Source organism: Dysidea avara, chromosome 7 (assembly GCF_963678975.1).
Source record: "Dysidea avara chromosome 7, odDysAvar1.4, whole genome shotgun sequence".
NCBI lineage: Eukaryota > Metazoa > Porifera > Demospongiae > Dictyoceratida > Dysideidae > Dysidea > Dysidea avara.
In genome coordinates, this window is record NC_089278.1 from 25,683,920 (window position 1) to 25,710,112 (window position 26,193).

General features: G+C 37.8%; 5 protein-coding genes across 6 annotated transcripts; 2 read left to right on the forward strand and 3 right to left on the reverse strand.

Moving 5' to 3' along the window:
- The first annotated feature begins 288 nt into the window (after positions 1 to 288).
- LOC136261455 (uncharacterized) lies at positions 289 to 5,256 on the forward strand. 2 transcript variants are annotated; one of them, XM_066055463.1, is made up of 3 exons: positions 289 to 468; positions 2,788 to 4,289; positions 4,335 to 5,256. In XM_066055463.1, the coding sequence occupies exons 2-3, from the start codon at positions 2,816 to 2,818 to the stop codon at positions 5,084 to 5,086; spliced, it is 2,226 nt and encodes a 741-aa protein (XP_065911535.1). In that variant the 5' UTR covers positions 289 to 468; positions 2,788 to 2,815; the 3' UTR covers positions 5,087 to 5,256. The 2 variants fall into 2 exon arrangements, with proteins under 2 accessions (XP_065911535.1, XP_065911534.1); XM_066055462.1 differs by having other exon boundaries at positions 2,788 to 5,256.
- Positions 5,257 to 5,362: 106 nt separating this feature from the next.
- LOC136260586 (uncharacterized) lies at positions 5,363 to 11,162 on the forward strand. The gene is made up of 2 exons (XM_066054379.1): positions 5,363 to 5,458; positions 9,503 to 11,162. The coding sequence occupies exon 2, from the start codon at positions 9,531 to 9,533 to the stop codon at positions 10,944 to 10,946; it is 1,416 nt and encodes a 471-aa protein (XP_065910451.1). The 5' UTR covers positions 5,363 to 5,458; positions 9,503 to 9,530; the 3' UTR covers positions 10,947 to 11,162.
- On the reverse strand, positions 10,987 to 21,029 carry LOC136260587 (probable serine/threonine-protein kinase dyrk2). The gene is made up of 8 exons (XM_066054380.1): positions 20,725 to 21,029; positions 20,350 to 20,582; positions 20,117 to 20,258; positions 17,906 to 18,182; positions 17,224 to 17,327; positions 15,631 to 15,811; positions 15,112 to 15,189; positions 10,987 to 11,271 (listed from the first exon to the last, which is right to left on the reverse strand). The coding sequence occupies exons 1-8, from the start codon at positions 20,832 to 20,834 to the stop codon at positions 11,152 to 11,154; spliced, it is 1,245 nt and encodes a 414-aa protein (XP_065910452.1). The 5' UTR covers positions 20,835 to 21,029; the 3' UTR covers positions 10,987 to 11,151.
- Positions 21,030 to 21,274: 245 nt separating this feature from the next.
- LOC136260585 (uncharacterized) lies at positions 21,275 to 23,501 on the reverse strand. Its single transcript, XM_066054378.1, has 2 exons — positions 21,926 to 23,501; positions 21,275 to 21,598 (listed from the first exon to the last, which is right to left on the reverse strand). Exons 1-2 carry the CDS (start codon positions 23,348 to 23,350, stop codon positions 21,530 to 21,532), a joined length of 1,494 nt encoding a protein of 497 aa, XP_065910450.1. The 5' UTR covers positions 23,351 to 23,501; the 3' UTR covers positions 21,275 to 21,529.
- A 112-nt stretch (positions 23,502 to 23,613) lies between these two features.
- LOC136260194 (uncharacterized) lies at positions 23,614 to 25,149 on the reverse strand. The gene has a single exon (XM_066053833.1). It carries the CDS (start codon positions 25,108 to 25,110, stop codon positions 23,620 to 23,622), a length of 1,491 nt encoding a protein of 496 aa, XP_065909905.1. The 5' UTR covers positions 25,111 to 25,149; the 3' UTR covers positions 23,614 to 23,619.
- Between the last annotated feature and the right edge of the window lie 1,044 nt (positions 25,150 to 26,193).

Consider the following 26,193-nt stretch of genomic DNA (forward strand, 5'->3'; position numbering starts at 1 on the left):
TGAGAGGTTGGCATGCCTGGTGGCTATTGGAGTGACACCATCCAGCTTCAAGGGGTAGTCACTTCAGTACCGTCTGTTGAAACACTTGCGACCGGGATTTAATCAAGCGATCAAGGGGCTTTTGTACAGTGAATCAAGCGATCAAGACGTCTGCAAAAGTGTCGATCAAGCACCTTTCAAAGCTAACTTTAGCAACACGATAATTTACTAGTGTTTTACGGTAGACTATCAAGAATCAAGGCACTTTTATAAGTGTAATCAAGCGATCAAGGCGAAATTTCGACGATCAAAATTCTTGATCCCGGTCGCAAGTGTATCAACTGGCGGTATGGAAGTGACTACCCCTTGAGCTTGTGAGTCTCGTAATAATTCGATTGTGGGTGGAGACTGTGGAACTAGCGAACTACACGGATCTATCTCTTCATGCTCTTGTACAAGAAATAGATACTCGCAGTGATTGTTTAATTGGTCAGTTTTTACTCTGGGAGCGAGGCTAGTTTACAAGTAGTATGACGGTAATTAATATAATAGTACCAGGAGCTCATACGCATCGAAGGCGCAAATAAGCCGCTCCTGGTAATATACTGTTAACATGTACCGTGCCACAGGCTATACAGTTTAGCTTAACTTGTTCTTTTCCTTTTGTCTATTATTTAGCAAAATTGTGAAGCTTGACATGGGTGAAGAAGCATCCAGAGTGCCTTCCAGTTATTGTCTCGTGTCCAGACCACTTAGTTTTTTGTGGCACTCCAGTATATATCCTGTAGTCCAATATTTGTCCTCTGTCAAAGTGAAAGTCAAGCTGGAACTTGCAGTTGGTCAAACAAGGAATAGTCACTGGCAATAGTCCTGTAGAACCATCTGCTACCGAATCAAAATGGAATCAAGAGATTAGTTCATACTAAATGAAGTGGTCAAATAGTCCTACAAATGAGGTGATATACTCTAACTTGTTAAAGATGCAATCAAGCACTCAAACTTGTTAGCAAAACGAAAATTTATGATGCTTTAATATTAACCTGTCAAGCAATTTTCAGGTGAAATAAAGCTATATTTAGTTGATCAAAATTTTTGATCCCGGTTGCAGTGGACTATTGGTAGTGACTACCCCTTGTCAAAGGACAAACACAATTCGTAAAGTGTATACCACGATACTTTTAGTTTTACAAATATGCAGGACTTCCCTAAAGAGTGGTAGAGCTGTGCAGCACTGCTCTACTTTACTCAAAATTGTTTTGTTGTGATAAAAGAATGTATATAATTAAGAGATTGCATGGCTTTGATTGTTGGTAACAATTTGGCAGTTATGCCACTCTATTTTGCTAGAGAACGATATATAAGTTTCTATGGTCACATTTTTTATCAAACTTAATTTAGACATGATAACCCTTGTACATTTCATTTTTTATGCCCATGTAGTAGATGTTCCAACACACCCCGTCCCCCTTGATGTAACACTTATAATGCCCTACCTGCCCTTGGGGGAGGTAAAAACATCAGATTTGTTCAAATCCACATTATTTGCTTCAAGCTTGAGGTAAAGGTTTTGATCATATGACTAGAATAGCTAGGTAGGTCAAAGGAAACTTTCATGTACCAGGGTTGCTGGCAAAAACATAATGATTAAACACATTATCAATGATTTACAAAGTACTGTTCAGGGTCATTGTGCTACAGTATATGGTAGCTAAGCCTTACACACTTGCTACCGATATGGCATTGTCCATCACACGATTATAGCTAATACATTGGTTGGCAACCAACAGGCTCACACTCTTGGCAGCTTAAAATTAATATCATAGTCATTGTGAAATGAATGCAGCAAACCATACTTGTTAACAGTACCACCCAGTCTAAAGAAGGCATCCATCCACTCGGCCTGACTTGATGTAAATTGTGATTGGAATTAACAGGAACTTATAAGTGCTGAAGGTACCTTCAGCACCTGGAATTAATGTTACGTGTATTAAATACATAATTATATATATACGTATATATATATATGTCGATTTGGGTCGATGCAGTCTGGTCTGGATGGCCTTTACAAGACACTGTAAAATTGTTACTGTAAAATAAGGGGTTCGGATGAACCCCCTGGGTATGGGCCTGGTATCGACCCTCTTGGAGATCTTCTCACCTGCTCCAATATAAATGACTTATACTCAAGTGTCTCTTGACTAGGTGAGGGGATGAAGGGTTAAGATGGATGACTTGTCATTCCTTGGAAAAGTGAAGTGCGTGCGTGCGTGTGTGTGTGTGTGTGTAATTGACAGCATCAGCATTGTAAGGGGAGTTTTGACTGAAATGATTATATAATTGTTAACAATAAAAGGTAGCAACGTCCTAGTCTGGCACGGCCACCACTTCAATTAGAAGTAATTCTAATCGAAGGGGCAGCCATGCCAGACTAGCAACATCCTTTCCCTTGGTTAATTTTCTCACGTTACAATCATACCAAGAGTTCACAATATATTATGAACTCTTGGTCACCTGAAGTGTGTGCCTATGTTTTCCCACGTTTGTAACTGGAATTGCCCGTATTTCCATATAGTGACTGTATTTATTGCAGAGACATTTCTCATGCTGTTCTTTGTTTGTAACAGATTGAACATGAGCTTTCTTTTGATGTGGCATGCATGGGTTTACCAGTCATAATTACATTACAAAAAAGCTCCTCTTTGTGCTAAAATTCCTTCTATTTGCAATATATGAACCATCGATCATGCAGTTGTTACTACAACTCATGTACTATCAGTGTAATGTATGATGTTATTGTACTCCATGTAGCCATCTGTTGTCACACAGTTAAGTGACCATGGACTACTTAGGGGTGTGTGTAATTCCCAGGATCTTCACTTGGTGTCGATGGAAAAGAGTCATTATAGTCGCAGTTGTGTTTCTGCTGTTGTGCCTGTTAAACTATGAGTATCCCAGCTCTCATATTTCAGTTGGTGATGACAGTGAAAATATCCAAGTAGTAAACTTGAATTTGAAAGATGACACACACCATTCAAACACATCAGGGTCATTTGTCTTGGCCTTGGACTACTATGAACGATTAACGTGTGCAACACAAAATTTGTTACAACTTTGTAGTGTAGCACAAAATTTAAATGCAAGAGTGGTGATGCCATTTCTGTTACGCTCACTACTTAATGGCATCCCTGACTTCAACTCAACAAGAAGACATTATTACCCACTTAGCACCATCTATGATGTTCCCAAGTTGAATGAAACATTTCATTCAATGACTGGTACTCACTTGGTAACATTTGACCAGTTTATACAACATGCTCCCAGAGATATCATACTAGTAGACACATTGTATTCCTATGAAGCTAAAACTGAGTACAAAACATTTAATGATTCTGGTTTTGAGTTATTCAACTGTCCTAACCACTTATCCCCTGATCAAATTGATACTGCACAGAATGTTGGAAACAACTTAAAGAAACACACAGTTGTTGGTAAAGTCAATCACTTTGTGGTAAAGAAGTTTATATGTCTCCCTCGTACAACCCATGATATTACCACAGACCAAATCAAGCAATTTATTGGAATAAAGCCTCACACAATAGTGTTTAACCAGTGGAGAGGTTGTGCCTATCATAGTTGTGATGTTAAAGCACCACGTAATATAGTAAGTAATGCTAGACACAAGATTCTCTATTATTCCATTAACAATAATTCTCAATTTACTATTTACAATAAGAAGTCACAGGCGAATGTTAGCATCACTGATTATGTTAACCACTGTAGTGCACCCAACCATCTACAATCCAAAGTTAATGATACCAAAGAAAGTTCTTTTCTGTTAGCACTGAATTATTTTGAGCAGCTAACTTGTGCTACACGCAACTTTTTATCATTCGGATATGTAGCACAAAATTTAGGGGCTAAAGTTGTAATTCCTTATTTGGTACATTCCCGACTTTACAGCATACCTGATTTGCTTCCAAGTAGGGAAATTCCTGGACTATTTTACCCTCTTAATACTGTTTATGATATTAACAAACTAAATGAAACATTTTATTCACTGAGTAAAGCATATCTTGTGTATTTCAAAGATTTTATCCTTCATGCTCCTAGAGATATTGTATTGATAGACATCATCCACAAGACTTTAGCTCCCAGAGAGTTTGGATTGATATATAAAGATTTGAAAAAGGTGTTGTTGTACACCAGTGTTAATAAAACTGCATTTAATTGTAACCACTTAGTGTCAACATGGAATCAACCATTATTTCATGGCATCGAACTAATGCTGAGAATATCTGCAAGATATTTTGGTGCCAAAGAATTTGTAATTAAAAATTATATTTGTATTTCATTAGATGCTGATGTTACCACTGATGAAATTAAGCAACTCATTGGTCCAAAGCCACAAACTATTATATTTACACAATGGAGGAACTGTGCTTATCATAGTTGTGAGATAAATGCACCACGGACCATTGGTAACCCTGTTAGAAATAGAATCCTACATCATAAACCAGTACAATCACTTGCTCCACAATCTATCAATCACACACCATTACCATTTAACAATACCATCAAATCAGCTGCTATAAAATATCTCCAAAGTATAAAGATATTTTCTCCATATATTTCCTTACATATAAGAATTGAAAAGTTATCCCGTATCAATGAAAAAATCAGTGGGCATACCGATTGCTGTTTTGGGCTGCTAGATGGTTTACTGGCATCGTTAAAAGAGAAATATTTTAACCAGACCTTGATGATTACCGATATTAGTGAATATGGCAGTGACGCTTGTTATGATAAAGTTTGTGCACCACATGCAAAGAAAGTTAAGAAGATGCTAAAACAGAGACAGTTGGTACAGTATAGTTTTGACCCGAAGGTGGTTGGAAGCAGTGATAGTCCTGCATTTGCTTCACTAGCAGAGATGCATATGTTAGCAATGGGTGATCGGTTGATTGTGATGGGGTATGGAAGTTTCAAGACCCAAATCATAACTCAATTCCTGTACTCTCACCCCAGGAATCATCTTTATCACATCTGTACTGAAAGTGGCAACATTTTAAATGAGTTTGGTAATCTTGATGTGGACTGTTTTGTATAATATCCAGTGGTTATGTCACACACTGGTAATATTTTTATATGTTGCAGTTTTATCAGTAGTAGCTAATCTCAATTATCCGCAACTATATGTATAATATATAGCTACTGGCAGTTTCGCACTGTATTAATAATCATAATACATTTACAGTTACTGGTGGAGAGGTGCAAGCACTATAATGTTATAGGAAGAAATTATTATACAGCTGCTGAGAGACAATGTTCGTCAATACCTACTTGTGATCTATTGATTGTGGGCGAGCGCTAAAATACAATAATTATTCGATTGTGGTGTTTGTAGAACAAAGCTACAGATTCGATCGCGATCGGTGCCTCTATGTATCTGTGTGTAAGGAATAGATATTCTCAGTGATTGGTTAGTTTCACTTCGTGATTGTGCAAATAAAATGAATGTGTAATTGTAAGTGCGCTTGCAACCATAAATGCTAGGTCCACAGAAACCAGGCACCCTATTAGATGACATCCAATGTACCGGCCCACCACTCTAGTACTATATATTACTTTGAGCTAAATTTAAATTTCAGTCTCTGACTTGTGTCACAATCCAATCTACAGTGTAGTATAGAGTGTGCCATGTAAGGTAGCCTATGACTTGAATGAACTGTTCATATAAGTTGTTTACCTCTGGTACACAGGGAGATGCGAACATAGCTAAACACCAGAGAGCAGTACTGTATTATCTTTGTACTAATACTGTACATAGTTGATTAGGTGTGTGTGTTAGCAATCTGGAGGTTATTACACCATATCACCAAGGGTAGGGTCCGCAACGCAAAAAATCGATATCCTCCAATCAACTACCTAACTATTGTCATGTGTTAGGCTAAGTGTAACTTGAATAACACCAGCGTGGCAGCCAAGTTTGTCACTTTCTTCTGGTAGAAAACGATACAAATGTCTTAAAATCACGTGATTTTTCGTTGCAGCGATTCGTAGGGTTCTTCGTATGCCACGATATTCACTCTCAACATTGTTCAAGTAGTCTATCATCAACTCAAAGTATTGGCGGTTTGATTTTATTGGTCAGTTTCTGGTGGCAGCACGATCTGTGCAGCTTTTTGGCGACAGACAAAATGTTTCTTCCTCTGGAGCACAGGACAAGCAGAGCAGCAACTGCGCCGTGGGTCAGCAATGACCAGTACTAGGTAAAGTACCTGCATGCGGAGTATGGTTATAATTGAAGCTTGTTAGCCATCTGGCTGAGCCATCTATATGCTGAAATTAGGCCAAAATGATGCGATTTTTGCAAACAAATACCAGAATGGTTGATACATCAGTGAGACAGTCTCCAACAGCAAGGATACGAAGCTTATAAACACCTAACAATATGGCTATCTCGCCCAGTAAACGCATAGAGCAATCCAATGCATGAAATAGCCACCCACGTGATCGATATTCAAATCTCGGAAAATACAACCATAATCTATTGTAATGACCTTAAAATCACTTGGAATTAAGTGACAATCAGTTTGTGTGCATTAGGTTCAGCATCTCGATTAGCCCAGCAGTCTAAGACTCTCCCTATGATGCCATCACAGCATAAAACACACCTGCACTGGCCCAGACCGCGCCTGAGTGAATAATTAACAAAAATATTTACAAAAGAAGCACACTGCATGGTTCCTATTTAGAAATGAAAGCGATTTAGTGGGTGTTTCCGCGATTTGAATTTCTATCACGTGAGTGCCTCAGCCAGATGGTTAACAAGCTTCAATTATAACCATACTCCGCATGCAGGTACTTTACCTAGTACTGGTCATTGCTGACCCACGGCGCAGTTGCTGCTCTGCTTGTCCTGTGCTCCAGGGGAAGAAACATTTTGTCTGTCGCCAAAAAGCTGCACAGATCGTGCTGCCACCAGAAACTGACCAATAAAATCAAACCACCAATACCTTGAGTTGATGATAGACTACTTGAATAATGTTGAGAGTGAATATCGTGGCATACGAAGAACCCTACGAATCGCTGCAATGAAAAATCAAGTGATTTTAAGACATTTGTATCATTTTCTACCAGAAGAAAGTGACAAACTTGGCTGCCACGCTGGTATTATTTAAGTTACACTTAGCCTAACACATAACAATAGTTAGGTAGTTGATTGGAGGACATCGCTTTTTCGCATTGCGGACCCTACCAAGGGTACATAATAATCCTTACCAAAACACAGCCAAGCTGTTTTAAAAAGGTTGCAGTCCTCCAGAAAGGCCAGGGTGAAAAAGTTATGAAATCAAAGGTGGCGGCCAAGAAATAGCCATAATGCCAATCATTTTGATGTCACTTCTTTCTGTGATTGCAAGCCACAAAGCCAGCCCATGGCTTTGAGGCTTCCTATTAGCTTTTTTCCCTCTTTATTACAGGAATCGTCAAAGATTGCTGAAACTGAATAAAATGATTATCATGGTAACTTGTTACACAACTGAACTTTGTAGCTACAGGGTGCTCCACTATCTATAGTGATATCTACAGGGTGATTTTACAAGGCTAAACGCTCTACAGTGTAACTTGTCTGTAGCTGAATTGACTCTTTACATCAAATTTGGAATAGGAGGTACCCTACCTTGAGCTAGTTTCCACAGCAAAAGAAAACTGTTCAGCTACTATCAAGCTATAGATACATGAAAACAGTATTTTCTTGGTTCCATAAAATAACACACTTGTCTGTCACATGCCTGCACCAGTTGTACTTGGCCGCACACCACACTACAGCCATGTGTGTCTTGATATGGCCTTTTAAAAACATTTTTGTAGTACGCTAATAGAACACACATTATTTCTGGGCACTTGTAATACAACGCACACAGAATGTTCTATAACAATCTAGAATTTCCACTACGAGATTACAAAACTTTATCATTCTAGTCTTAGCTAGAACCAAGAGTGAATAATAAAAGAGGCTAGAACTTTCATTTATATGGTAGAAATTAAGTGGGATGAGCAACCGACAGCAGTGTTGGAGTGGTATTAAGGGTTTGGGTATATACATGTGTAGTCTCGGGTGGCCAGACCGCTTTTTCTCCCATGGCACTTATTGATTTGAAATTATAAGTGCCTGCTCGAAAAGGGGTTTGGTCCAATTTGTACCAGCAAGTCGTTCTCTCAGCCAGCATGGTGGTGTTGGTTGTTGATTTGGCATACATCATAACTGCCTTTGTTCAAAGCCCACTAAACAATACAAGAAGCCCGCTTATGCTGACATACTTCACAAGGCCATCATTGACGACGCGCGAAGTGTTGATAAAGGTGCTGAGAATGACTTGCTGATGCAAACTGGACCAAACCCTTTTTTGAGCAGGCGCTTATAATTTCCAATTGATAAGTGCCGTGGGAAAAAAAGTGGTCTGGCCACGTGAGGCTAATACATGTGGAGGCCCCTGGTTTGAACCCTGGAGAGGAGAAAGTTTTTTTTCTGACATTTTGAGTATCTCAATCATGCTTGTTTCACATGTTTGGTTTTTGCTTTAGCTAATACTCTCAATACTTTCAAACCACTAAGTTTGCACTATGATAATTACTTCACGTACAAACTGATCATTATTTTTGAAGTTATTCTGCCAAGCGGATTACCCTGTAGCCGTGGCAACAAATAATTTTACATAACTCCTAATTCAATCTGTATGAAAATTGCACTGTAAATGCTCCAAGTTTGAAGTAAATTGACCAAAGCAAGTGCAATTTTTCTAGTGTGTGAAAGAGAGAATACGTAAGATTAAGAGAAAGTAAGATGAGCTTTGAAGGCACATACCTCAGTGATAGCTAGATGGATTTGACTGAAATTTGAAATAGGAGATAATTTTCACAGCAAAACTAGTTAATTTCCATTCAGAAACTATCAAGCTATATTATGGATGTGTGAAAACAGCATTATCCTGGTTCCTGTAAAATGAACTTTTCTGTCCCATGTCTGCACTAGCTGTACTTCACCACATGACACACTATTGTGTGTCCTAATATCTTCCTCCTCTATTATTATCAGCCTGGCTTGGCTCATCAGTTGATTAGTGAGAACCACACTTGATTGTAGTGTTTAAAATAGTGGAACAACATGTATGTGTGCGTATTGTTCTCACCAATCGACAAGCCCCCTCGCTGCCATTCAAAAGCCACACAGAGCCCCAGAGTTGGCCAGCTGCAGAACAGTGCTGTGTTCACTAGACCCTGCAGTAAAGGAAGTGGTCTGTTTGTCCCAGTTAATTATGTGCCTTATACACACTATAGTGACTTTCTGTTTTCATGGAAGGCAAAACATGTTTATGCTTACACCCCAAAAAGATTGTCAGAAAATTTCATTATGGTACATTTGTGATTACCACCCCAAATTCTATAATAGTATTATTTATCCTAACATGTGTACTGTATGTATAAATATAATTGTAATGTAACTGTGTGTTACCTTATATAGTTAAGTGGGCTACTTAAGGATTTCTGTGATGGCCAGGAACTTCACTTGGTTGCGATGGAGAAGAATCCTTTTAGTGACTATTGCATTTTTGCTGTTGTGCCTGTTAAACTATGAGTACCCCAGCTCTCATATTTCAGTTGATGATGACAGTGAAAATATCCAAGCATTAAACTTGAAAGATGACACACACCATTCAAACACATCAGGGTCGTTTGTCTTGGCCTTGGAATACTATGAACAATTAACGTGTGCAACACGAAATTTATTACAACTTTGCAATATAGCACAAAATTTGAAAGCAAGAGTGGTGACACCATTTCTGTTACGCTCACTACTTAATGGCATCCCTGACTTCAACTCAACAAGGAGACACTATTACCCACTTAACACTGTCTATGATGTTCCCAAGTTGAATGAAACATTTCATACAATAACTGGTACTCACTTGGTAACATTTAACCAGTTTATACAACATGCTCCCAGAGATGTTGTACTAGTAGACACATTGTATTCCTATGAAGCTAAAACTGAGTACAAGACATTTAATGATTCTGGTTTTGAGTTATTCAACTGTCCTAACCACTTATCCCCTGATCAAATTGATACTGCACGGAATGCTGAAAACAACTTACAGAAACACACAGTTGTCAATCACTTTGTGGTAAAGAAGTTTATATGTCTCCCTCGTACAACCCATGATATTACCACAGACCAAATCAAACAATTTATTGGAATAAAGCCTCACACAATAGTGTTTAACCAGTGGAGAGGCTGTGCCTATCATAGTTGTGAAGTTAAAGCACCACGTAATGTTGTAAATAGCGCAAGACATAGGATTCTTTATCACTCTGTTACCTCACAACGATCGTTGACCTATAAAGACATCTCTCTACCATATAACAATGCAGTTGTGTCTAGTGCTAAAGCATTCCTGGATAAAATTTCACTGGCATTTCCTTTTGTTTCGGTGCATGTAAGAATTGAGAAGCTTGCAATTGTAAACCGCAAGATTAATGGCCTTACCAAGTGTTGTATGAACCTACTGGACAACTTGGTGAAATCGTTTAGACAGAAATATAACACTAACCATTTCATGACAATCACAGATATTGGGAAGTATGGTACTATCGGTTGTACTGATAGAACATGTATTCAACATGTCAAGGTAGTTGAATCTGCTCTGACTAGTATGAATTTGACCCAGTACAAGTTTGATCCAGAGTTGACTCACGCTAGTGACAACCCATCATTTGTATCACTAGTAGAAATGCACACGTTAGCAATGGGTGATCGTCTGGTTGTAGTGGGACACGGCAGCTTTAAATATCAACTCATCACCCAGTTCTTGATTACAAATGCTCATAAGAAGGTGTACTATATTTGTACTGAGAAGGGAAACATTTTAAATGAATTTGGTCACTTAGACAAGAAATGTTCTCAATAACTACAAGTAAATTCACTTGAATTTTTTTTTTACCCAAGAGACTCTACTATTGTTGTAAATCGACATATGTTTATTTGTTTTGTATAATCATAAAGCACTTCACTCAAAAGATGTGAAGGAAAATTATCCACAGCTGTATGTGGTATACTTGTATATTACAGTTTGTTTGAGAAATATAAAATAACAATACAATGAATACATACAATCATGTTTGTAGCTGGTAATCGTGTCTTCTCATGGTCGGTGATGTGAGGTTGTTATCTGGAGGAGGTTTAACTGGACACAGCGGTCTAAGTGATCGATAAGGTGACTCCAGTTCTGAATTCTGTATAATGTGTGGTATATAAAATAAAATTGATTCGGACATCTCAGTAAATTACTATTATAATGTAATAAAATGCACATTGTATACAATCTTAACTATATTGCAGTCTTCATCAACAGATGTTATATGATTTCAAATCTATGTCTTGTGTTTGAAAGACTGCAAGATAAATGTGGCCGTTTTTGCACATTTCTCAAATTCCATTTTATTGCTTCTCTGTTATCTATAGTAACAAAGGAGTGGACAGACAAAGTTTCGGTCTTTTATTATGAATGGTCTTGGAGTTATAGCGATAGACAGTTGGAACAGGAATAAACTTGATTTGTACAGCAACAACATGGAAAATAAATTACAGGCGCTTACTTAATTGATCATAACTCACGACTGAAACAAGCTACGAAGATGGAGTTTGGCTTCCTGCACATCTCTGTGTGGACAAAGAAGAAGGCCAATTTAACAATTAAATGATGACAGTAAGCTTTATTTCTACTGCATCGTAAATAGGCATCCATACCTCACATAGTGTACGAACATGAAACAAAGATTTTCTTACTCCCAATGAACAGGAGAATCCGGTGGTGTATGATTTGAGCTTTGTTTCAGTACAGGGCTGGGGGATAGTATGAACATATCGGAATATAGGCATAGTATTGCTATCGTGTATCGCCTATCGTTTGAAAAATTACTATGGGACAGTAATTAAAATGTTAAAATATGCAAATATTCATGCAAAACACTTGTAAAAATAATATTTGGAAACAAAAATCAGTCTAAAAAAGGCTCTTAGTCAAAAACATATCCATATGTACATCCCTCCTTGCATATCTCTGTGAGGTAATAAGTAGATTTTTGCTATCGTCTATCATGAACAGTGTCTTACTATCGCTCGGACATTGAAAAATTCACTATCGCCCAGCCCTAATACAAAGCGATTGAAATGTGCATAAATTTTTATGCAGCACGCATATTTTTATTTCAATACTAACATTTTAATAGCACAAATAGAATTTTGTGAAAATGGCTGGTTTTTGCACAGTGGGTCACAAATGTTATACACATGTCCTGATTATCAGTGTTTACATTCATAAGAAGTCAATCGGACACAAGTGTATATGTACTAAATTTACTTGGTTAAACGCCGTGGTGTTTATTATGGAGCAACTATTCAAATTTGACCACAACTTGATGCTCGAAAATAATGTTGAATTCCTCATTTTCAAAATCAGTCGTGGCACCACTCAAGTGCTGCTACTATTGAAAGAGTGGCATGTAAACACGGTATATTCAGAGGTTTCACCAGAAAAATAAAGTAGAGTAATAACACTAGACAGTAGGAAGAGCAAGGAAATTGAGTTGTACAGTGACTATACTGAAAACAAACTACAGCCGCTTACATTTGCAGCCATAACTTCCATTTGCATTAGTCTACATTGGCTTAAAATGTTCACCACTGCGGATTGGGAAATAATGAAGGTATGGTTTTACCCCTGTAATCACTTGCGCATACATGTAAGGCAGCTTTATTGAAGAAATGACAATCTTGTTTTGTCTACCATATCACACGTGACATGAATAACATTGTGGGTATAGAAATGAAACAAAGATTTCGATCTCTTTATGAGCAGGCAAATAAGATGGTGTATAGGTTTATGGACCTTATCCAAAACTATGTGAAACCATACAAGTGCCATGTACTATCCATTTTATGAACGCTATACTTTCGCTACATTTCTGTAGCACGTCCATGATATTTTAACTGGGGATGTAGTTTCTACAGGAGCTGATTGGAGAATGGCAAGTTGAGCATATAAGAGTAGCTCTAGCTTTACGATACACAGGTATGTTGTATTGTCGTTGAAGGACGGAATTTTAAGATGGCAAAAAGTTTAGAAGTAGGCTTTTTGATAATGTGCGCTAATTAGAGTCGGAACAAAGAACATGTTACCACATTAATCTAGTGTTCATCATTGTTTCAATTAGCCTACATGCTTTTTAAATTGCTAGTTACATGCAAACATAGTGTAGGTACAGTTCATTAAACGAAATTTATGGAAGTTTCTAATTAGCACATGCAACGAAATAAACCTGCTTTGAGTTGGTTTTGCCATCTTAGAGCGCCATATTGTAAACAACGAAACAACATACTTGTGTCTGATAAAGCTAGAGCTACTCTTATATGCTTAACTCACCATTCTCCCATAGGCTCCTGTACAAACTACACCCCCAGTTAAAATATTACAGACGCAACACAGAAATGTAGCAAAAGTATAGCATTGATAAAACAGATAGTATATGGTACTTGTATGGTTTCACATAGTTTTGGATAAGGCCCATTGATTTGAGATTTGAGATTTGAGACTGGCTTCCTTGAATAATGGCTTGATTAAAACTTGCATATTTTTTCTTTGTAGCATGTGTAATTTAAATCAAAATGCATGTTTGTGCGAACTAGGTGCTGAGACAATCACATATCATTATATAGGGAGTTAAGTAATCTTGAACATCCAAGATTTCGCAGCTAAACCCCATGACAAATAATAGTCAATATTAGCAGTAATAACTGACATTTAATTATCATACAGTACAATAGTACTGTATAGTAGAGACTACAAAGGTTTGGGTGTGGCCCATGAAAACACATCACCAAAAAACTAGGATGTTCATAAGTCAGTCAGTCAGTGACTCAGTCAGTCAGTTAGTAGAAAATTCAGTTTAATATTTTTTTAATTTTCCATAGCAACTTGTTAAAAGCGTTTTGGGTCAATATGAAGGCTTGGTTTTACTTAACCAATACTGCCTCATCGTCATCAGGAAAAAGTTTTCCCTGAGGCAGTATTGGTTAGGTAAAACAAGCCCCAACAAGCCATCAGATTACTTGATAACGCTAAGGCTATGAGCTTAATTTTTTCACTGTTTGACGTTGCTTCAGCTGGACACATGCCTTTAGGCATACCGCAGTATGTACAATGCATTCTTCATGAACTAACCAGTGTTCTCCTTTGCGTCCCATTCATCTTCTCTGACAGCGAAAGGTGTCGATTTGGTGGTAGCTAGAGTGTGATGGCTTCTCTTCGTAACAGAAATTGTCAGTATTTTTGATAGTGGCTACTTTGATTGCAGAGGTGCTTTTTGAACAGTTATTGATTTGTAATGCTGTGTAATGGGTTGAACATAGCTGACAACAAAGCGTAATGGATACTTCACTTTTCAGACAATAATTGATAGCTGGGGTATGCGGCACCATTTTTTAATTATGATGCGGTATGCGTGGGTTCACCAGTCATAATAATTTTATTCTACAAAAAGGTTAACAAAGTGCACAAAAACTTTGGAATTTTCAACTAGAGTAGGGACCATAACACATCCATTAAAAGTACCGAAACAAGCTGGAGTAATGCATGATATTAAATTACAGTACAACGTTAATCCCTACTATGCTCAAGATACCATAATGGAAATGCACAGTAGGGATATAACACTTCTTATTGTTTTACTGTGCTTTAATATCGTGCACTACTCCAGCTTGTTTCAGTACTTTTTATCGATGTGCTATGGTCCCTACTCTAGTTGAAATTCCAAATTTTTTTGTGTACTTGTTTAATTCCTAAGGGAACACACCCTCAGACCTTAGCATTGTGTAAAGTACACCATGTAGTGATTTCTCACAAATTTCAGATACACTACCGACTTACACTACTATTCACCGTCTTAATGGTCTGTGTACTAAATGCAATACTGCTAGAATTTAAATAATGCCAAGTATATCTAGTGAAATATATTAGCAAACCTAAAACTTGTTGTCCCACAAAAAAACTTGTAGTACTACATAAACATACTCACCATGAGTACTCTTGGTCCTTGTCTAGTTCTTCCACCTTCTAACACTGTCACACCAGCTACAGGATCTATTGTATCCACCTAGAAACATATAAAATATAAAACCATCATTAGATATTTACTACTGGGTTCAGTTTATTAGATAGCACCTACACTATTAGCCATATGCACTACAAATATATTTCAAGGCTAGAATATGTCATCTAGTTGCAAGCAGTACGTGGCAAATGTATGTATTTGTCATCAAATATACAGCAGAGCCTATCTTATTAGTGATCACCTGTGACAGTCTAGTTTCATCACTAAAATGTCATGTGGCTAATAAATTGCATGATAGCCATTTTCATAGGACCAATTTTTGCTTCATCATTTCTTTAGTATTCAAAGGTGTCAGTAAACAACTAAACATATGTAGTACCCTCTACCCAGTTAGTTGTTTGCCTCTTCCTTCCTAAATTAAACATTAGCACACTGTTTAAAGCCTCCACAGTCATCAGGTTACATATAGAGGGTAACACTTACCAGTGATGGTAGAGTCATACTGTCAGGATATCTACTGATACCAGAGGTGGGCACACTGCTGGGAACCGTTGCTGTCTGCTGAGGTGGTCGATGAGAACCAATTGATGCTAGTGGAGGCTTCTTGCTAAGTGATCGGGTAGCAACTAGGGGAGCATCTGATACTGAGTAGCTGGGGTGGACCCTAAACAAATGAGGCAACAAATTTGAAGGCATACATACATAAGTACAGTGTGTACAATTGTACATACAAAAGTGTGGACAGATGTGGCATCTCAGATAGCTAAAATTAACTACAGATGGCGCAAGACACAAATGGACGTGACAACCAAACAAGCAACAACTTCAATAATGATAATAAACACAACTAACACAACTAACACAAAAAACTTTGATGAATGGCATTACAATCGCCAAAAGTTTATCCACCAATTATTTTTAGCAATCACATGAGCAAATTAGCCATGTTAAAAGGATGGGTATTGAAGTATCGTGGGTATTTCCAAGCATCTCCTTCGATTGTCGTGAGGTTACAAGAGTTCACAAAAATCCAAACATTGCTCTCAACATTACAAGAACCAACGAACGATGCTTACACTTGTACAGTGGCTACCACTTGAATGCAACATCCGCGTCGTTACACACAAGTGGAAGCGATTAAAAGACTTGCTAATTAAGGGGTGTGGCTAATTAAGGGGTGTGACAGCTGTATCCATCGTGAGTCATAAAGGCTTGCAATCGAAATGGCTGCCACACCCCTTAATTGGCAAGTTGGTTATTATTATTATTATTCTATTAGTACTTGGTTATATAATTAACACTTTACAGTGACCAGCACTGAAGGTCTGACAGCAACATGTGCTGCAGCCTTAGGATTACCTAACCTAATTTCAAGGACTTAGACTTAATGACTTGACATAGTGACTGATAATGACTGATAAGGTGTAACAGAAAAGGGGCCAAAGTAAGGGGAAAAAAATCCCTCCAACCCCAGGATTCGAACTACAGGTCATCCAATGTCTAGTTGGGGCCACACTCAGTCTTCTTCCAGAAGGGATGGATTTTCTTCCTTAAACCTAAAGTATTTACTATTACAAAAGTTTAATCGTGCTCTCGTATATTCGAGCAGTACAGTATGTAATAGCTAGCTAAAAAGGTGAAGCACCATTTGCCAAAATTTTTTCATCAATTTTGTAATAATGGGTTTCGCCAAACTTTTTTACCGCCAAAGTTTTTACTATACGGTAGCTAAAACCATACATCCAGTCAAACTGGTTTTACAAGATTGAGAACATGATCTTCCTATAAATATAATTATAAATACATATACTACAATAGACACACACACGCTATACATACAGTGGAACCTCAGTTATCCGAATCCCTTGGGACCAGGGGTTGTCCATTAGTCTGAAAAGTCTGTATCTCTGAAACTGTGTATAAATAACTTTAATCAAATTTTTTTTAAATATCAGTATTTTCAACTACCCTAATAGAACAGTCACTACTCTAATAGAGCAGTTATTTCCATAGTTTGGTTAACCAAGAATCCGGATAAGTGGGGTCCGGATAACTGAGATTCCATTGTATTCTTACTTGTGTGAAGGGAATTTCCTGGGGTCCAGTTTGACAGTACTCACAATACAACCATCATTATCATATTCCACTTCACTGGGCTTGACTGGTAGATACTTGAGGGACTACACAACAGTACATGCGATATAATAGTATGGAAATTGCTAACTTAATATACAAATTTGTTGTGCGTACTGTGCTTGATGCCGTTAAAAAAAAAAATTGTCTAAAAGTTTCAAATATATTATCTTTAATTTTTAAAAAACTCAGCAACACTCATGGGCTCTTAATTAAACTATGAACCATCCTTCATGTCCACATAAAGAAATACTGTTCAAAAATCTAAAAGTTTATATACAAGTCATGTCTTCTCATTGAAGTTGTGGGCAGCTCTACAGTGTATGTGTACATAAGGACATATTAGTGGAAACCCTCCTCCCATCCACTTTTATTGGTTAATGCTTGTAACAGAAGACTGAAATGCTCTAACAGAACAGTTGATCACTCTAACAGAACAGTCACACTAAAAAGCTGTAAGTAGCTCCCAGTAGTAACATGGTATATCTCAGAGTTTCTATCTAAATAGATTTCCGGGGTATGCCTCCAACCCCCTAGAATGGCATTTATATATCAAACTCCATTGTGTAATTTTCATTGCTAAAGTTGCCACCATTGCACCTACACCACTCCACCAACTACATACCTTCAGTGAAGCTGCCAGAGATTGTTTCCCAACATGTCTAGCTGGTGATAATGTCCTGCTATTAGCTGATGATGATGATACTTGAGATGATGACTCTATAGCAACTGCCACCATTGGACTAGTCTTAGCTACAATTCTCCTTCTAGTTTTAGCCACCACAGTAGGCTTCTTATTAACTGGTTCAGTTGTAGCTATAGGAACATCTTCAGTGACTTGTTCCTTTGTAACTGCCTCTTCATTTGATGTAGTATTGTTAACAACTTCTTCAATTTTGTTCCTGTAAGTATGAAATGATGTATTGTGACTAATAATATTGCACACAAGAGATCAACATACTATTGGGCAAGAATTAAACATAACATCCAATACAGAGGAAGGCCAATTACACAAAGTAAGCGCTACCAAAAACATTTCGCAAAAAAATGTCTAAACCAATGGTGAATATTATAAAGCTCCCTGGAGACTTTTTGAAATCCATTCCGGCCGCTTTGTCCTCTATTTTGTATAGAAAGCTCTTGACTAACTCTCCAATTGGTCGCATATATAAAACCGCTAAAAAAAATTAAAAACAAACAAACAGCCAAGCTGTGAAAAAAGGTGTGGCCTGAAAAGTTGTGAAATCAAAGGTGGCAGCCTGCAATGATGTTAATGGCAGTAAATTTTAACAATGCACACACAGCCATTATTAAGCAATAACATCATTGCAGCCATTTGTTGGCCGCCACCTTTGATTTCACAACTTTTTTCACCCAGGCTTTTTAAGACTGTACCTTTTTTCACAGCTTGGCTGTATTTGTACGGATATCACTTCTTTTGTAATTGCTAGTTCAAAACCAGCCTATGGTTGGCCTTGATATTTCCTTTTAACTTTTTTACAGGAATCATTGAAGATTGTATGGATGTACGTATGTATTTATGAAGAACTGAACTTGAATAAGAAGAATTTTGAAGGTGCATATATCCCAATGATAGCTGGGCACTTCAATACAACGCATATACAAGTCTGAGCACTTCAGTCTGAGCACTTTCCAAGCACTTCAATACAACGCACATATAAGTTATCATTCTAGTGTACTAAACCAGAACTTTCATTTATAAGGTAGAAATTAAGTGAGGTGAGCAAATGACAGCAGTGGCAGAGTGGTAAAGGGCTTGGGTATGTAGGTGTGGAGGTCCCTGGTTCAAAACCTTTTCTTTCTAATGTGTTTTTTACTTCTCAGTGACTGTTCTATTAGAGTATCTCGATTGAACTTTTTTTCACATGTTTGGTTTGCTTTATATCTCCTTAGCTAATACTCTCAGTACTTCAAACTACAAAAGGTTTGCACTATGATAGTAATTTGTAACTTCATGTACAAGCCAATTTTCAAGCTAATCTGTAAAATTGCACATAATTCTGTTGTTCTTAGCTTGACATGTACAAAAATTGGACTGTAAATGTGCTACATTATGCTCTTTCTGCCCTCCAAATTTGAAGTCAATCGATTAAAGGACAAACAAGTTTTCTAAAGTGTGCAAAAATTAACATAAGAAGATGAAGGCACATATCTCAGTGATGGCTAGGTAGATTCAACTCAAATTTGGAATAGGAGGTACCCTACCCTGAGGGAGTTTCTGTAGCAAACTGGTTGATTTCCGTTCAGGCACTACTGAGCAACGAATGCATGAAAACAGTGTTTTCTTGGTTCCTGTAAAGTACATATATACTTGTCTGTTGCGCGTCTGCACTAGCTGAACTTGGCCGAACAACACACTATTGTGTGTCCTGATCAAACCATTGGGGTTGTTTACACCACTGGATTTAACGCAAGAAAGCTATGAATTGGCCTGTATATTTTAGTAATACCATCACGATGTACAAACCCTACAGCTCATGCAAACGTAGCGGTCTTCTTCTGTGTCCAACATTAGTGTCATAAGTAACCAACTATCTTTCTGTCCCACAAGGGTACATTTAAAGGGAGCCACTTCTACATCATACTGTGTAGGGGTAGCATATTTGGATTTTTCAAAGTTAATAATTGGGAGCTAAACCACACTTTATATTGTTAGCAACCTACCCTTGCTGTGACTGAACATGTTTACAGAGTTCATCATTTTATACATATAGGCTCTCTAGATTTGATGCACCACTGTGTGCAGATTAAAGGGACATTACTACCATTCCTTATATACAATCAAAAAGCACAAAGCAGTCTATTTAGTACATACTTGTTCTGTGTACTTTTAGTTGGTTGTATATCAGACAATGATTTGTGTAGTAGTTTATCAATAGGTTGATCCACTAGTGATGTGTCAGCAGTGAGTGGTATGATACCTCGTGCCCATGTATCTATCTGAGCAGGAAGTGGTTCTGTAATAAGAACGAATATGTGAATTACAGTGCGCACGCGTGTGTGTGTAGCATAAAGTGTGTGTGTATGCATGCTCTAAAGTCAGTATACCGTTGTCCTCATTCCAGGATGGATCAGTTGTAGTATTAAGCTCTCCATCATCTCTGGACAGATAATGCCATTCTACAATCTGCAACATTTCCTCAGTGGCCCGCTCGCATGCAAATGCAAAGCTCTGCTCCTCAATCATGTGCTCATGTACAACAGTCCATGCCAACTCTGTAATCTCTGATACTATCTCAACAGCAATATCAACTCCTTCATCTTGCTTCAATATCAAGTTCCTGAGTAGAATAACATAATCTGATTAATACAAAATAGCTTACAGGATAACAGCACAGGCATAGTATTTCGCTACGCTTAACATAATAAAGTTATCTCCACGTTCTATTTAATGCGCGCTATTGCTTTTTTTTTCTTTTTTACCAGTCTTGCTCGTATAATTTTCCTTGGACAATTTCTTTTTCTTCCTGTACGGGAACTTCTACCGGTGGCTTCTCCTTCTCCTTGTGTTGTGTTTTTGAACGAGACGTCATCTGTCCACCAGCGTATCCAATGGCAACAGCAGTTTTTTTTCCCCAGATTAATCGTACAAATTTTGATATAATCCTCCGAATACCCGTACGACTGCCAATAATAGAGGTTGTGTTTCACCACTAGACTTCACCCTAGCTTACAATGGGAGCAGCTCTTACGAGTTAATAGGATAGCTTTACCCTGCAACAATTCGTTGCATTCACCTGGGGTTGTGTAATTATTTGTGCTGCGTCTAGACTATATATTGTAATTTAGTTATTGGAAGTATCAGATGTGCTGCCTTCCAAGTATGATAAATTTCAAGTGATAAGTTTTCATGGTTTGGCCTAGCGGTCACCCCTTCATTAGAGATCTCTAGTTGAAGGGAGACTAGGTTTGGCCTCAGCTACATTGTTACTCATCATTACACCAAATTTCAAATGTGAGCTTAACATCAACATGGAGATACAATATTTAAGGCCAAAGGGCCATGCACTTGTAATCTCTCAGCTAGTTTAATCATTATCAGTCAGGAAAATAAAACTACAAAGTAGGGTTGGGCAATATTGAATTTTGTGACATGCGATTATTGCATGAGTCATTTAATGCGATTATTGCAATACTGGCATGTGAAAATTGAAACACAACCACATAGTTTGAAAAGTCCATGACTGCTTGTTTCATTGAGAATTAGTTTACAAACACAACTTCTTTGCTAACAAGTTAACTCTGAAGTTAACCAATTGACATAGTTAGCAATCATAATATGCACGAACTGTGAGGCCTAGAAGAGACAAAAAATTAGATGATAAAATGCAATAAATATTGCCTATGCAATAATATTGCGAAGGCAAAATACATGCAATAATGGTATTGCGAGCACTTGCTTATGTGATGTTGGCGATTTATTGAAATATTGCCCAACCCAAACCATACAGTAAAGTCATTAATAAACTGACCAAGAAAGCCAGGGCACCTGAGAGACTTACATATGTTCCAGTGTATACAAAAGGTAATTATAATTAAGTACATGTAAGTAAGTAAATCAACAATGTGCAACATTGTATTCGTTCAAAATGTTAACACCATTCTCCTTACAAACAGCATACACCTTGGGAGAATGACGCTTATTTTCAAACAATGTAGTCAGCTTTTGTGAGTACAGCCCAGATCCAACAGTTATCAGTCTTCTAGCTCCTATTAGCATATACATCTCTACTAGTGCCACAAAGCCGGGATTGCTTATCTTCATTGGTGTAATCTTTGGGTCATACTCTAACGTCTTAGCATTGATCAAGGTCTCAAGGCGATTTACAAATTTCTCACTGGCATTTCTGCATTCCTCAAACTGACAAGAATCTGTACCATACTTCCCAACATCCGTAATAAGCAACACATCGGAGAGTTTAAACTTCTTCCTAAGATTGTTCACAGTTTTACGAAGAACTGAAAGACAACATTCTAAGTAGTCTGGGTCAACTTGAACTATGCCATTTCTTTTAAGAAGTTTCTCAACCCTGACATGGATGGAGAGGTATGATTTGCCATACTGAATGTAGTTCAAGTAATATTCCGAAGACTCTAACACAAGTTCACTAGGAACAATAGTAGCATTACGAAGATTTAGTCTTTCTCCTTCCAATGTGTAAAGTAGCTGTGGACGATTACGTTGTGTGTACTCATGACGCATGTCAACATTGCAATGTTTGTAGGCACACCCCCGCCACATTGAGAGCACAACTGTCTTCCTACCAGGACCTAATGCCATGTTTAATTCATCTGTCATTATGTCTCTTTCTCCTGCAACACAAAGAAATCTTGCAATTCTAAAACTGGGAACACTGTATTTTGTAGTGATGTTGAGAAGTGCATTCTGGAGACCTGAATGCAATTGTTCATCCACTAATATCTCATTTGTACAGTCCACTATCGGTGTTGCAGAATTCTGTACCAATTCTAGAATATGCGAATGACAATGAGCAAGATGAAATGAATGCAGCTTAGGAAATTCTTTGTGTACAAAATGAACAACAGTTACATCACGGGGAGCATAAAAGATGAAGTTTTTAAAAGACACCATACTTGCTTTAGCATAGTTGTACAATGCTTCATTGATACTACTGATATTAAACAAAACACCAAGAGGATAGAATGGTGCAGTAGCCTCACTTTTGGGCAAGAAGCCTGGCAGGCCATAAAGCCTAGAGTGGACTACAAATGGCTCTACAATTTTCAAATTCAGGTTCATGGCCACTGGACTAAGTCCCAACAATTTCATTACAGCATTATTCATTTGTTCATGGTAGCTTAAGATGAGTAAATAAGAGTCTATGTCTTCACCGGTGAAAGGGGCGCTTCTTTTCTCTCCGCCGATTCTTTCCAGCTGGACGTTTCTGCTGCTATCTACATCTTTGCTACTGAATTCCAGTTCGTGTTGATTTGCAAAGTACGGGGAAGTCCAAAACAGTGTTATATAGCCGAACAAGTATCCCAGCGAAAAGCAAGGCAATACAAGATGTAGTCGACCCATAAGCATTGTTTACCGAAGCCATATTACCGTCACCATGTCCGGCTTACTGAATCTAATGAATTTTACAATTGCCTTTTGACTAGGCCGTTTCGGATGTTCATATACAACTGAAGTAAATACCACATTGTTTGATAATATACCCTATGGTTTGATAAGTCCTTTGAAAAGTTATTTCTCTGTGCTATCAAAATTAATTATGTCGCGCGCTAAACATCGCATTAAGCGCCCTATGACAAAACTTGAACATTTCCGTACGTTTTATTAGAGTATTTCAATCAACAGTGGAAAGGAATATTTCTTACACTGTTCTCAAATTCATTCAATACATTAACATCTTTTTCTTTACAAAGTGCATAAACTTCAGGTGCTTTTGGTTTACTTCCAAATAATTGAGTGACTTTTTCCTTGAATAAACCAGATCCAACTGTAATCAGTCTAGTAGCCTTTGCAAGCATCTCCATCTCCACCATTGCAACAAATCCAGCATTGTCCACCTTAGATGGGGTGTTTTTAGGCTCATAGTCTAACATTTTAGCATTGATTGCACTCTCAACACGACCCAAAACCTTGCCACTTTCTATTTTACATTTACTATCTTGACATGAATCGGATCCATATTTACCCATATCAGTTACAAACAATACCTTAGTGAGTTTGTATGTTTGCTTCACAAGGTCCAAAGTTTTTCTAAGTGCAGAAATGCAACATTCTTGAAAGTTCACGTCTATATACAATTCACCATTTCTCTTAATCATTTTCTCTACTCTCACGTACACAGCAAGAAACGTTTTTCCCATTTTGAGATAGTCCAGGTATGAATCAGCAGATTGTATGACAAGTTTACTATGTGTCAAACTGAGGTTCAATGGACTGTCCTTTTCTCCATGCATCGTGTACATTAATTTTGGCCGAGTATGGCTCAAATATTTGCGATTCATTTCAATGTTACAACTTCTGTACCCACACCCTCGCCACTCAGGGAAAATCACTGTCCTCCTTCCAGGGCCTATGTACTCCTTTAGTTTAGCTACCAATGTGTCCTTTTCTCCTGCAACGCACAGAAACTTTGCAATTCTAAAACTATGGACACCATACTGAATGGTAATGTTAAGTAAAGCTTGCAATAGTCCTGAATATAGTTGCTCCTCGTGAAGGATGTCAGTTGTACAATCTGTAATTGTTATTGGTGATCTTTCCACAATTCCTAAAATGTGTAAGTAATGATGAGCTAAACGGAAGTTACGAGGCCTAGCAGTTTCTTGGTGCATGAAATAGACCATTACAATGTCACGTGGAGCATGCAATATAAAATCATCAAATGTCACAAGACTTGCCTTTGAGTAACTGTACAGTGACTGATTGATACTCCCCAGATCAAACAAAGTACCAAGGGAGTAAAAGTTGCCAGATGCCTCCTTTTCTGGTAGCAGGCCTGGTACTCCATACAGCCTTGAATGCACTGCAAATGGTTCCACAATTTTAAAGTCCAGATTCATGGCTACCGGACCCAACTTGAGTAAATTCTTCAAAGCATTGCTCATCTGCTCGAAGTAGTATAAAGTTAATAAATAAGAATACGTTTCCAACAATTCGTGTGATTCGATCACAGCAGCATTACTTTTCGCATCCCGACTTTGTAGTGATCGACTGCTTAGTAAGCTTAGCTGTTTCTCAGAATAAGGCGACGTCCATAACAGTGTAAAACACCCTGACAAGTATCCTAATAAGAACACAATCACAACAACGTACAATCGGCCAATACTCATTTTAACGAGCACTCATTTTCACTTACCGTACTGAAAGAAAGAACCCATACACGTGTTATTATTTATGTGCACGTGGCTACCCATGTGCGCTTTAGTCTCTTGCCCAGCCGGGCTCGCGCTAATGCGCATTAGTACAAGTTTAACAGCAGGTTAAACAGGGTTAACTGGCAGGTTAACAGCACTACACATCCATCCCTGCTGGGCGTCTGGATTCAGTGGAATGGAATGGTGGACTGGAATGATGGAATGGACTGGAATGGAATGGTGGAATGGAATGGTACTTTGGTAATTTCAATTGGTGGTCACCTCTTTATAAAGACCACCTTCTAACAAAGACCACCTCTTTATAAAGACCGTTTTACTTTAATATTTAAAATGCTGTTGTTTTAGAGTGTATCCCCATAGGATGGTCTTATTGATCAGTTGTGCGCCACATGCCTAGAAAATCAGAGTGATATCTGATTTGTAATACAGCAATATACCCCATGCAAAAACAGTTTGGCTGTATAAAGTGACGTCCCCATCAAACTAAAAGTAACTGACAACTAAAGGAGCTATTATTTGGGTGAGGCCAAGAAATACTGACAAATAACTTGCTATAATTTATAAAAATTTGGTCCATCATCATTCACTCGTACAGTCTTGCTGCATTCCTAATCAATTCCCTGTAACTCTAATTGGCTAGTAATTTATTATTATTAGCACTTTATAGTGACCAGCACTGAAGGTCTGACAGCAACATGTGCTGCAGCCTTAGGATTACCTAACCTAATTTAAGGATTTAGAACTAGCTGCCTTTTTTCTCCTCTACAACACCGGACTATTGAGAAAGGTACCAATTTACTAGCCAATTAGATTTACAGGGAATTAATACAGTCAGACTGCACAAGTCAATGATAAAGGACCAAGATTATTGTAAATTATACTTAGTTGCCAGTATATATTGACATTCATTTCTAGATATTAGCTCCTTTAGTTGCCAGTTGCTTTTAGTTTCGTGGACACATACTTTTTTTGTATAGCCAAGCTGTTTTTTATATGGGGTATATAGCTATTACTGTATTGTATCATAAATCAGATATC

Bases quoted from the DNA above. Each gene is read 5' to 3' on its own strand.
- LOC136261455 (XM_066055462.1), top strand. From the start codon at position 2,816: ATGGACTACTTAGGGGTGTGTGTAATTCCCAGGATCTTCACTTGGTGT.
- LOC136260586 (XM_066054379.1), top strand. From the start codon at position 9,531: ATGGCCAGGAACTTCACTTGGTTGCGATGGAGAAGAATCCTTTTAGTG.
- LOC136260587 (XM_066054380.1), bottom strand. From the start codon at position 20,834: ATGACGTCTCGTTCAAAAACACAACACAAGGAGAAGGAGAAGCCACCG. The intron at 20,583-20,724 runs GTAAAAAAGAAA...TATTCTACTCAG, and splicing joins AAATTATACGAGCAAGACTG to GAACTTGATATTGAAGCAAG. The intron at 15,190-15,630 runs GTAAGTGTTACC...ATATGTTTCTAG, and splicing joins GTATGACTCTACCATCACTG to GTGGATACAATAGATCCTGT.
- LOC136260585 (XM_066054378.1), bottom strand. From the start codon at position 23,350: ATGCTTATGGGTCGACTACATCTTGTATTGCCTTGCTTTTCGCTGGGA. The intron at 21,599-21,925 runs GTGTATGCTGTT...TGTCTCTTCTAG, and splicing joins ATAAGCGTCATTCTCCCAAG to GCCTCACAGTTCGTGCATAT.
- LOC136260194 (XM_066053833.1), bottom strand. From the start codon at position 25,110: ATGAGTATTGGCCGATTGTACGTTGTTGTGATTGTGTTCTTATTAGGA.